The 13,537-nt window shown below is 34.0% G+C and overlaps 1 protein-coding gene across 2 annotated transcripts in view; it reads right to left on the bottom strand.

Moving 5' to 3' along the window:
• YTHDC2 (YTH N6-methyladenosine RNA binding protein C2) overlaps window positions 1-13,537 on the bottom strand; it is an 82,633-nt gene that overhangs the window by 29,684 nt on the left and 39,412 nt on the right. For both annotated transcript variants that reach the window (XM_054555116.2, NM_001132951.2), the window contains 8 exon segments: window positions 11,352-11,530; window positions 11,025-11,121; window positions 10,857-10,944; window positions 10,689-10,769; window positions 8,591-8,673; window positions 3,548-3,653; window positions 1,548-1,667; window positions 914-1,186 (listed from right to left, as the gene is read on the bottom strand). In XM_054555116.2, coding sequence (XP_054411091.1) covers window positions 914-1,186; window positions 1,548-1,667; window positions 3,548-3,653; window positions 8,591-8,673; window positions 10,689-10,769; window positions 10,857-10,944; window positions 11,025-11,121; window positions 11,352-11,530 — 1,027 coding nt within the window.

Genomic DNA, 13,537 nt, shown 5'->3' with positions numbered 1-13,537 from the left:
TCAGAAGTTCGAGACCAGCTTGGCCAACACGGTGAAACCCTGTCTCTACTAAAAACACAAAAATTAGCTGGGCATGGTGGTGGGTGCCTGCAACCCCAGCTACTCGGGAGGCTGAGGCAGGAGAACTGCTTGAACCTGGGAGGCTGAGGTTGCAGTGAGCCGAGACTCTGCCACTGCACTCCAGACTGGGTGATAGAGCAAGACTCTTGTCTCAAAAAAAAAAAAAAAAAAATGTATAGACACAGCCTACATTCAAGAAGATTTGAGGATAAATACAATGCCTATGTTTTCAAGAAACAACATATTCTTCCCCACATATCTGAAATTCTAAATTACATTTAATTTGTCTTCCCTAGGATCCTATTTTCCCCATCTTTTCTTTTCCATTTGCCTCTTTCCTCAACTTCCCATTACCTTATCTTAAAAGGTTTTTAAGTGATTTTTGTATTTTGCTTTACAAAATTAAGTTCTCAGCATAGTGTCTTGAGCACACAAGAAAAAAGCTGAACTCTAAGAAAAATCGACAGATATTAAATCAATATAATTTTCTTATAAGCTTTATTCTATGTACTTTAAATAGTATACAGTATTTCTTAACTAAAATTTTAGAACATCCCTTGCCCAAGACATGATTTAAAGAAACCTGGTAATAGAAGCATAAACACAAATAAATATATATACGAATACACACATATATTCCTATAAGGAGAAAATGGGAAAAAAGAGCAAAACTGTTTTAATTTTAACATAATAACAGCAAGAAGATATTTTTCAGGACCATTAATGTGACTTCATAATGAAACAAAATTAATGCAATTTTAAAATTTATAAATTATTTTAAAAATTCCTACATTTGCCCCAGAAATGTGTTTAACCAGCAACGTTTTCAGAAATAAGATGACAGTAATAGTACCTGGAATGCTCTGAGAAGTGCCATATGGTCACTGAAAGCTCCTGCAGTAAAACGTTTCCTGCAAAGCATAGCTGCACGTTTTTGAGAGGCCTGAGTAGGTAGTACAAAAGGATCTCGATAAGCTAGCGTGCAAGCAATTGTAAGGATGGGGTCCAGACACTTTAAAACAACAGCACACAAGACCATTTTACCAAGATGTGGTTCTACTGGCAAGTCAGCCAAATGATACCCAAGTTCAGTCAGATCTTCCCATGTATCCATTGCATCTATTGTCTAAGTAAAAGGAGACAGAACAGACTTTGACATGAGCAAACTGTTTAATCAAAACACATAATTAAAAATCCCTAAATAAGAAATAAGAATATAGATTTTCTTTTGCTACTACATCTCATAAAAATATATTTTGTTTCTATCATACTATATAAAAGAACTATATCTACTGTTTTATACATGACAGTATTATTTAAAGTACATGATCATTTAACGTAATTGTTTAAAAGTACAAAATTAGTTTATCTGGACACACGTAGGAAGACAAAAAAATAATTATACAAAATTAGTTAAGACATATTTTCTTTTAGTTTAAAATTTCAAGTAAAAATGTCATGTAAAATAAAACTATGAAGATACCAACCTTAAGCATTTGTACAGCATTTCTTACAATTAAAGCTGGTGGAGGTTCAGGAGCTTTCATAAGAAAATCAGCAACGGGACAATTAACTGGGGCTAACAGCTTGGTATGTAAGCAAAGTTCCTATAAACCAAAACAGTAAATAATTTTTTAAAATTAAAAAGAATACTAACCTACACATTTAAAGAAATCACGGGAACTACAGTTCCCAAACACAGACTAGTAGAGTCTCTGATTAGAATGAACAGTAGAAGGAACAATGTCTTTCTGTAAAAGATGAGCTCATACTTTGCCCTAGATGCCAGAACCTTAATGAATACCCTCTTCAATCAACTTATACCAAGATTGCCATTGCTCCCATTGGCAACATCTCCTCACACTGTTCGTATACATAACATTCATAGTCACTGTCCAAAAAAAAAAAATCTTTTTCCCCCTTTATACTTACTACATTCTAGAATATTTTATCTACTCGGCAAATATTTAAGTGCTTTCTAAGTGCAAGGCCCTGTGCAAACTGGAGAAAAAGAAGGGGACAGAAGGAAGTGTCCATTCTCATTGAATTTACACTGTAATATGAATAAGCAGACCTTAAATAATTAATTATATAATTAACTACTTAATTACGATTATCGTCAGTGCTATGAAGGCTATAAGGAGCTAAAGAAGTAAATATGATTTAATCAAGTTCAGAAAAGGGTGGGAGAGGGAGACCATGGGAAGTTACGGATAGTTTTCCTGAAGAAAGACACTTAAACTAAGATGTAAAGATTGAGCAGGAGTAACTATAAAAGGAATAAGGGGAAAGAATCTAAGGAGAGAGTAGATACCTGTGAAAGCTGTAAGGCAGAAGGAAAAAAAATGTGCTTGAGAAACTAAAACCAATGGTGTAAGAGAGGATAAATAACAAAAAATCACCTGTTCCTTCCTGCCTGTGACTGGAGACACAGGCAGGAGCAGGCAATTCATGCTCTTGTTAAGGATTCTGAATTTTCTCCCAGGAGGAACAGAAAATCACACATAAGCATTGGGAAGTGGGAAATCATCTTAGGTATATGGATGTTTAACATATTATCCTGCCTCTCTTTAAGGGTTGGGAAGCCAGCATTAGCCAAACACACTAAAGAATCAAATAAATGCATTCTGCTAATCTTCCCTAGAAGCTATAGGGTCTGGCTGTTCCATGAAGTTAGAAAACTTAAAACCCACACACACACACACACACACACACCACAATTAATAGAGGTCAGAAAATCTCAGTGAACTCAGTTCTAAAACTACTAGGTAATCTCAGTATCTTATATTGAGATTTGGGTATTATCTTTTGGACCTTAAATAATTTGTTTGCTAATCCCTCTGAGAATTTAAAAGGTGAACACTATATACTTGAAACTCATAAAATGCTGCATTTAAAAAAATATGGCCGGGTGCGGTGGCTCACACCTGTAATCCCAGCACTTTGGGAGGCTGAGGCAGTGAATCATGAGGTCAAGAGTTTGAGACCAGCCTGGTCACAATGGTGAAACCCTGTCTCTCCTAAAAATACAAAAATTAGCTGGGCACGGTGGTGGGCGGCTGTAATCCCAGCTACTCAGGAGGCTGAGGCTGGAGAATCGCTTGAACCCGGGAGGTGGAGGTTGCAGTGAGCCAAGATCGTGCTACTGCACTCTAGCCTGGGCAACAAAGCAAGACTCTGACTCAAAAAAAAAAAAATATATATATATATAGATAGATAGATAGATAAAATATATATATATATCCTTTAAAACTGTACCATAATTTAAATACATTCTAGTAATTCTTTAAAATTTTGAAGGTTTATGAATTAAATTTTCTTATATAGAAAAAATATCTCTGTCATAGATATAGCCACCCTCCATAATATATATTGAATAATTTTGTTTTACAAATTCATTTTTTAAAGGCCTAATCCATAGATGTTGAAATGGCACCTCACTTCCCTCACCCACAAAAATGCCTTTTATATTTAAATAAATTTTTACCTGTAATGGCATTCTCAAAAGTTCCGGAGTCTGAAATTCCAACATATTCTGGAATCGGAGTCTACTGAACAGACGAAAACAAATTCCAGGTCTACATCGCCCTGCCCTTAAAAATAAAATACGAGATTAGGACTCAAACAACGAATAAAGGCTACAATAAACTGTAAACACAATGTGATTTAGGAAAGAGAAAAATGATCCAGGATCAGGACACCTGAGTTTAAATCCTATTCTGTTTCTTATCCTCTTATCAATCATTTTGGAAAGCACTCCACTAGTCTGGGACTCAATTATTTCACAGACAGTGAGATTCATGAAGGACACCTACCTGATATATCTTGTAGGGTTATCATAAAAATCAAAAGAAATAGCATACATATAAAAGTGAGCAAAAAACGAAGCATGAATAAATATTGGTAATTTAAATTCAAACAATTTTACTGAGCTTATATCAAGCACTGTGTTCAGACCCAGTGATTAGAGTTGTACAAACTATGCATTACACAGCTCCAAGGGAATGCCATTTAACCTGTCATCATAAAGACTTGCATAATTTTCTATGAAGCAGCAGAAAAATACCTGGAAGAAAAGCAGTCTCCTAAATTCACCCAAAGTCACTATATCAGCTAATGGCAGGGCTAGCTATGCTTAGGGATAGAGATATAGAAATATTCTCGTCTTCATGGAGCTCATAACCCGGATAGGCAATCATCACTATAACACATTATAAGAACTATAAAATCTGACATTATTGATCAATTCTTTCCTTCATCAAATACAAGAGGACTTCAAAAAGTTTGTGGAAAAATGGAATTAAAAGAGAAAAAAATAAAATTTCTCAACCATTAAGTTCAAGACACTTTTGTAAGTGATGACACCAGCCATTTAGTCCTCCCTAAAGAACTGAGGGTCCAGGGAATGTAATTATGTCAATGCAGTTTTACATTATTACCCTAAGAAAAATGGGAGTCCTTTATAGGTATTTTAAGATTAGAAAATAGAAGAATTCAGAAGGAGCCAAGCCAGGACTATAAGGTGGATGCCTAATGATTTCCCACCAAAACTCTCATAAAATTGCCCTTGTTTGATGAGAGGAATGAGCAGGAGCATTGCTGTGGTGGAGAAGGACCTTCTAGTGAAGCTTTCCTATGGATTTTTCTGCTAAAGCTTTAGCTAACTCTCTCAAAACACTGTCATAATAAGCAGAAGTTACTGTTCTTTGGCCCTCCAGAAACTCAATAAGCAAAATGCCTTGCACATCCCAAAAAACTGTTGCCATGACCTCCAGTCTGCTTTTGCTTTGACTGAACCACTTCTACCTCTTGGTAGTCACTGTTTTGATTGTTCTTTGTGTTCAGGATCATACTGGTAAAGCCATGGTTCATCTTCTGTTACAATTCTTCCAAGAAATGCTTCAGGACCTTTATTCCAATTATTTAAAATTTCCATTGAAAGCTCTGCTCTTGTCTGCAGTTGATCTAGAAGCAATGGTTTTGGCACCCATCAAGTGGAAAGTCCGCTCAATTTTTAATTTTTCAGTCAGAATTGGGTAACCTGAACCAACTGTGATATCTATAGTGTTGGCTATTTTTGTGCTGTTAATTGTTGGTCCTCTTCAACTAGGGCACAAATGAGATTTTTTTCCTCACAAATTGACATGGATGGTCTGCTGCTATGGGCTTTATCTTTAACATCATCTCGTCCCTTCTTAAAATGAGTTATCCATTTGTAAACTGCTGATTTCTTCAGGGCACTGTCACCATAAATGTGATATTTGCTCTTCCTTCAATTTTAGAAGAATTCGTGTTGCTCTGATAGGGGCTTTTTTCAAACTGATGTCTTATCTTTCTTAGTGCCTCAAATGAGATCCTGTTCAGATATGTTATAACAAGTTAATATGATTTTGGTGCAAAAAAATTTTGAACTCCATGCATAATTTTTTTCATAAGATGCATTTTCCATAAAGTTTTTGAAGACCCCTTATACTTCCCTACACTATACCCTTCAGCCTCTGACTTATCTCCAGGCTCCTCTAAGAGATTTCTATATTTGCCTAGTCCTTAAATGTTTATGGTCCTCTGAGATTGAACCCTCAGCCATCTGCTCTTCTTACACTACCCTCTCCTCTGAAGTAACTTTAATTATATTCATAACCTCAATTTCCATCTGTATTATATCTTCTTATCCTAATTCTAGGCCTATACTTGAGAAACTTCTTAGACAGCTCTACTTAGATTTTCTTTTTTTTTTTTTTTTTTGAGACGGAGTCTTGCTCTGTCACCCAGGCTGGAGTGCAATGGTGTGGTCTCGGCTCAATGCAGCCTCTGCCTCCCAGGTTCAAGCGATTCTCCTGCTTCAGCCTCCTGAGTAGCTGGGATTATAGGTGCCGACCCCCACGCCCAGCTAATTTTTGTATTTTTATTAGAGACAGGGTTTCACCATGTTGGCCAGGCTGGTCTCGAACTCCTGACCTTGTGATCTGCCCGCCTCAGCCTCCCAATCCACTTGGATTTTCAACAGGCAACTCAAACTCAAAATAACCAAAAATTAATTATTCTCCCCAGTGAAAACACTCTTCCAATTTTCCCTATCTGACTATGGCACTACTGTTCAATTTTTTAAGACAGAAACCTGGATGACATCCTTAACTCCACTCTCTTCCTTACCCCTCACCCCCTACATACACAATCAATCACCAACGTTACTTTCTTTAGTATTTCTTGAATTAATTATCTATTTATTTTTATTTCCACCACCACTAAAACAATCCAGACTACTTTCATCTCTCCCTTATTATAGGAAAGTACTAATGAAGGAGCCTCCTATTGAGTCCTCCTACCATCATTTTTGTCCCTGCCAATCCATTCTTCAGAGAGCTGAAAGGATACTATACTCATGTCATCCCACTGTTTATTTTTTTAAAAAAGAGAGAAAACTCAAAATGGTCCTTAAGAACTTCTCCCCAACTTTCAGCTCATTTTTCACTATTCTCTAAATTCTATCCAAACATCCTCCCTATTCACTCTTGCCTTTAGGCAAATAAGTATACCTGGTTATACTTTCCCTCTGCCTTTTAGAAATGCCTTTCCACAACTCCCCCTTTATTCACAATCTTCTCAGATTCAATCTTAACAACTCTGGAAACATCCAGCTGTAGCACAAATAACACTGTATTAAAATTGCTTAATTTACTGGACTCCCATATGGACTGCAACATTTGCCCTACCTCCAGCTTTACCTATCAGGCTATGGTTTATTTATCACTGTATCCGTAACATGTGCACAGGGAAGACTTTTGATAAACATTTGTTGAAAAATGGCAATGAAAATTTTTGCAGTTCTGGCCTTCATCTCCAATAATATACTATTTGTTATTTTATTTTTTTTGAGACAATGTCTGGCTCTGTCGCTCAGGCTGGAGTTGAGTGGTATGATCACAGCTCACGGCAGCTGCAGCCTCAAACTCCTAGGATCAAATGATCCTCCCACCTTAGCCTCCCAAGTAGCTAGGCCCACAGGCCTGTGCCACCACACCTAGCTGATTTTTTAATTTTTTGTAGAGACAAGGTCTCACTATGATGCCCAGGCTAGTCTCAGACTCTTAGACTCAAGCGATCCTTCCACCTCAGTCTCCCAAAGTGCTGGGATTACAAGCATGAGCCACTACACCCAGACTTACCCGCAATAATATACTATTAATAGCATAGACGTCCAGCTTAATGTATGAAGCCACTATTGGTCATAAGAAAACAACTGACATAACAACAAAGCCCTCATGGGCATTCTATGAAGTTACAAAGTAAAGAAATAATGCATATGAGTCTTCAGTGTATGAGGCATTCTTTGAAAGTCAGCATTTCATGTTTTCTTGCTAATTATAATAAAATGCAAGATAAAGATTTACTGAAAATGATACTTTTTAATGTTATCTTTTGAAAATTAAAAAGTAACCCAAACATAGTAAAATAACCAAATTACAAAAAAAAATTGTTTCCTTACTCCAAGAACCCCACAAATCCTCCTTCTCAGAGTTAATAACCATTCATTGTTTTTTAATGTTTCTCCCAGACTTCTCGATGCATTTGTGTCAAAATACATACACAAACACACATATATCTTTCTTACCACAAAAGACTACTAGATGCATGTTCTGTATCCTTTCAATTAACAATGCATCCTGAAAACTCATTCCACATAAGAACACATAGATCTACATTTTTCCTTTTAACAGCTACCTAGAAAGCCACTGTGTGGCTATAATTTATTTAATCACTTCAGTATTGATGGACACCACACTGTTCCCAGACTTTACATTATTATAAACAATGCTTCAAAGAACAGTCTTAAACATACATCTTTGCACACGTGTGCAAGCATACTCAGGATAAATTATGACAAGTGGAATCTATGGTGAAAGAGTAGATTTGGATAAATAGTTTCAAATTGCACTCTGGAGAAGTCACACCAATCTATACTCCCATCAGTAAAATATGAAAGACTATTGGCCCATGTTTTTCCTCTATGTTGTACATACTGTTAAACATTTTCATCAATGCCCATCTGAGAGTCAAAAAATAATATCTCATTAATTTGCATTTATTTTGATACATATTAGGTAGTATATGTGAGGTTAATGTATTAGTAGGACATGCATATTTTTTATTTTGGTAAATTGCCTATTTGTGCCCTTTATCCATTTTAACTGGATTATTGGTCTTTAGTTGATTTCAAAGAGCTTTTTTATATAATAAGGAAATTAGCTCTTTGTCCTATACTGCATATGTTTAGAATTTTTGGTTTTGTTTTTTAAGCTTCTTACATCTGAATGTACATTTAACTAGGCAAAAGTTTTTAATTTTAACATAACCTACATTCAACTTTTAGAGAAGTATTAAAATGGCTTGCTTTGCAAAAATAATATAAAAATTTTAACATGAAAACTATTATTTTATTGAACATGGAATATATGATAAATGTGTAATGCATATAAAAATGTTTCCATTTTACAGGCAATTGAATGAATATACATTAAATATACATTACCTGCCTTTCCGCTGTATGGCACTAGCTTTGGAAATCCATACCATTTTTAACATTGTAACAAAATTCAGAGCATCAAAGGATTTCTGTAATATTTAAACCATCTTTATGTTAGAATATAAAAGGTATTTAAAAGGTAATAGCAAGAATGTTATCAACATATTTTAACATGCCAAAAGTTTAATTCAAAGTCCTCTCTTGATTAAATAATTGAAACAGCAGTACTGATTTTTAATAAACCCTGATTTTCTGGTTACAAACATACTAAGAAAAAAGGATTTAAAAACTAAACTCAGAAGAGCGTAAAACTTCCCCATTCTGTGCTCTGCTATTTGTTGCTCTCTCCCACAGCTGGATAATGGCAGCCAGTTCTCATAAGACATCAAGATTGGAGAGAACTGATCTATTCCCTTGAGGTCGTTTTTCTATCAGATTTGCATCATTGTGGAGAATAAGAAGATCAAGGAAAGACATTTTCTGAAATACTTTTCAGGGACCTAACCTTGTGGAGTAAGAATAACAATCAATAATCTTATCCCAAAGAGATATATTTTTAACCACTTCCACTTTACCTCCTGCTGAGCTATGAACAAAGTTAGCCTTTCCCGAACGTTACAATGAAGAAAGTAAAAAAGAACCATTGTTACCCACATACTTATTCAAATAACCTACAGTGAAAATTTATTGTAGAGAAATATTTTGAAGAAATACAAGCCTAACTAGAACATGTATTTCAGTCACTCGGTACTTATACTTTCCCTTTCATAAAATAACTGCATAGAGCAAATAAAAATGTTTGCATAATAGTTTATAAAATTTTTAGAAAACAGCTTATTTAGTTATTAATATAACATTACATTTGTCAATTTTGTATGTTAAATAACTTTTGACACTACCCATGTTTTAAATTTCAGTTACTTAATAAATAAATAACACCTAAAGGAACTTTCTAAAATATTCAAAACCCACTTTATCCACTTTAGGTAATTTTAGGGCAATAAAACCTGAATTTTCATTGGCTCACCATTAAGATTTTTAGTGATAATACTTATTAATATACTATTATATAAAAATAAAATTTATCCCACCTTTATTCAATTATAATGCATATAGCCAATTTTTACAATAAAATTTTATTTTCTATAAAATATTCCTTAAAATTACATTGAAAACATAAGGCAATTACTTTTTTCACATTAAAAATGATCATTTACATCCACTAAATAGACATAATTTGCTCTCCACACATGAATAATATGTCTTCCCTTGAAAAATCAATAATTTTTACTACTTTCATTTTTTCAGCAATGTTATCTACCAAAAGTTAGGAACATGGACAACTGCTGGGCATTCCAGTACTAAAAGGAAATAAACGGCTTTTTTTTTTTATAACAAAGGTTAGCTAACTGTTTTTGAAAAGGACTTTCAAATGGTAAATATTTTAGGCTTTGAGAGGGTCTCTGTTACAAATACTTCAATCTGCCTTGCAGTGTGAAGGCAGCAACCACAGAGAAAAGGTAAAAGTAGACTAGCTGAGTTCCAGTGTTAAGCTTTTTTTTACAAAAGCAAGTGTTAAGTCCAATTTAGCTGCTGGTTATCCCATGGTTTATCTATTTCTTTGCTTTCTTTCAGCATGGTTCTCTTGAACTGAGTATCTTTTGAACACCTGCACTAAAGATTTAACAGTGAACAAGGACATAATCTATGTCCATATGTAGAAGGAAAACATAAAAAATATGTAATCAAATTCCCATACTGTGTGACAACATTTTCACTATAACTAACCAAACCCTTTACTTTCTTCCTAGCATTTGGTGAGCAGAGCTACATTTTTGTATACTTTGTTAAAATAACAAAAATTGATTCTATATACTGAATTATTTAAGGCAGAATATTTAGTAAAATCAATATTTAGTATATTAAATTTATCTAGAACCAGACATTTTTCTTAAATTCTGCTTATAAAAGCAAGTGCTGGTCCAAGCTGTCTTGAGTAGAGGTAAAATTAAGAGAAAAATAACTAAATAATAAATAAAAGTATTTGTTGAAGTAGAACTTAATCTTCTTCATTTAAGTAAAACTACAACTTACCCATACATACCTCTTTCACCTTACCAGAATCAATAACAAAGACAACATCATTGACTGTGATGCTGGTTTCAGCAATATTGGTGGAAAGAATCTGCAACAAGATATTACTTTAAAGTTAATATAAAAACAGAAAAAATAACTAATAAAAGTGTTAAAAAGAAGATTTTATGAAGCTTACTATTTTTCGAACACCTGCAGGTGGGTTTTTTAATACTTTCTTTTGATCGGATGTTTGCATATTTGAATGAAGCATAAAGACTTGATATCTGTTGACAATTGAAAGAGAAAATATACTATAGGACCTGTCTGTTATTTTAAGCAACAGATATAAGGCTTTAGCTCTTACCTATGTGTATTGTCAGCAAACCGCTTGTCATCAAACAGGATGCGATCTCTCAGTCCAACAATTTCGTCATATCCAGGCAGAAAAATTAGTACTGCACCTTGGAGAAGAATGACTTTTTAACATTAAATCTCATTGTGAATCAGAGGCAATCAACAGAATTATAAAAATCTGTATCACATGTTTTCAAGTACTGGTAAACTATCATAGGATGACACGAGATTATTCACTTATTACTATCAGTGCAATTATATAAAAATTTGTACACTTAAAATATTAATTCTTAAAGTATATATTTTGCTCCAGTTCTTTCAGACAACACTTATTTACCAGCATCACAACTATGGCAGATATTGTATAGAAGATGCATGATCAAATCCAAGTCTACTTTTTCATCATCGAAACTATGATGATAAGCTTTCAGGAGCTCTCTGTCTTCAGCACTGAGGTCACTTCCATTTGTTTGAACCAGAGAACTTTCATCCAGATTTCCAAATTCCAGTGAAGCACTAAAAAAAAAAAAAAAAAAAAAAAAAAAGACAAAGTCAATTTCCATTAAAAAAAGTAATCCTTATGTCCTTCTAATTTCCAATATTCCCTAAGGAAGGTAAGGTAAGTGACACTTAATGTCCTAGCTATAATATGATTCATGTTTTGATTTCAAGCACATTATTCAAAGTAAAATTTGGCAATGAATGCTTTTAGAAAAGCACAATCTGAAGGCATTTCTCCAAAGTAAATATACAAATGGCCTATAAGCACATGAAAAGATGTTCAACATCATTAGCTGTCAGGGAAATGCAAATCAAAACCACAATGAAATACCACTTCACACCCACTAAGATGACTACAATCAAAAAGACAGACAATAACAAGTGTTGGAGAGGGTGTGGAGAAATTTAAACCCTCATGCATTGCTGGTGGAAATGTAAAATGGTAAAGCTGCTTTGGAAAACAATGTGGCAGTTCTTCAAAAGGTTAAACATAGAGTTACCATATGCCCCAGCAATTCCACTCCTAGGTGTATATATAAGAGAAATGAAAAAAATATATCCACATAAAAATTTGTACACAAATATTCATACCAGTATTATTCATAGTCAGAAAGTGAAAACAACCTAAGTGTTCATCAATTGACAAATATACAAACAAATCTTGGTATATCCATAGAATATGTATTAGTCATAAAAATAGTGCTACAACATGGATATTTTATGCTAACTGAAAAAAGCCAATCACAAAAACCACATATCACATGATTTCATTTATATAAAACGTTCAAAATAGACAAATCTATAGAAACTGGAAGTAGATTAGTGGTTGGTCTAGAGCTGGAGGAGGCCTAGGAGAGTTGGGGGGGGAATAGGGAGAGATACCTAATGGGTACACGTTTCTTTTTGCGGTGATGAAACTGTTCTAAAATTGATTGTGGTGATGATTGCATAAGTCTGTGAACATATGAAAAACCATTGAACTGGTCACCTAAATGGGTGAATTATATGGTATATTAATTATATCTCAATAAAACTGTTAAAAACCACAAACTTTCAGCTATCATTTATATTTTCTTAATAGGTTGTATCTAATTGTTTACTATTATAAACAATATTCTGATGTATAGTTCACATTTTTAAAACACTCAATAGGTACCAACTTAACATGACTGTTAATTAGAAAATTCTATGCTAAAAGCAAGTTGATTATGCTATTTCCAAAAGCAAGAATCAACATAAGTTACTGAAATAAATGTCTTGCTTCTTCATCTTACATGTAAAAATGTAAACTATTGCTATCACTAGCAATTATCAACAGAATTTCTCAGAAGTTCAACTAAATCCAATCTCTCTTAAAGAATATAGCAGAAAAATAACATAAGATTGTTTTCAATGGGAAAAATATTAAACTTCTACAACTTAATAATTGGCTCTTGTAAATTTTTTTTATACTTTAAGTTCTGGGATACATGTGCAGAACGTGCAGGTTTGTTACATAGGTATACACGTGCCATGGTGGTTTGCTGCACCCATCAACCCTTCATTTACATTAGGTATTTCTCCTAATGCTATCCCTCCCCTATCCCCCAAACCCTCAAGAGGCCCTGGTGTGTGATGTTCCCCTCCCTGTGTCCATGTGTTCTCAGCTCTTGTAAATTTTAAGATCTACTTTAAAACACTGCAAGTTTATTGTTTTTTAATTTTTAACACATAAATGAAGAAGACATTATATTCTGTTTAAAGCTATAACCTTTGGATATAAATTATCAATAATCCAGTAAACATAATAATATGTTCAATTTTAAATACCTGAAATTTATAATTGATAATATCATGATCTATCAAATAAAAAGAAAGCCCAGTTAGCCAGGATAATTAAAATATTATCCAGATAAACGCTTTACCTGGTAACCTGTAGTATCTAGTGAGCTTTACTTAACACCATAAGAATGTCTGGAACATTCAAAGTGTTAACAATAAAAGGACTGCAAGTTCTGGATGCTATTATTGAAATGACAACTA

This window comes from Pongo abelii, chromosome 4 (genome assembly GCF_028885655.2).
Source record: "Pongo abelii isolate AG06213 chromosome 4, NHGRI_mPonAbe1-v2.0_pri, whole genome shotgun sequence".
Classification (NCBI taxonomy): domain Eukaryota; kingdom Metazoa; phylum Chordata; class Mammalia; order Primates; family Hominidae; genus Pongo; species Pongo abelii.
The sequence above is the reverse complement of the archived record's forward strand: the minus strand, read 5'-3'. Positions and strand labels throughout refer to the sequence as shown.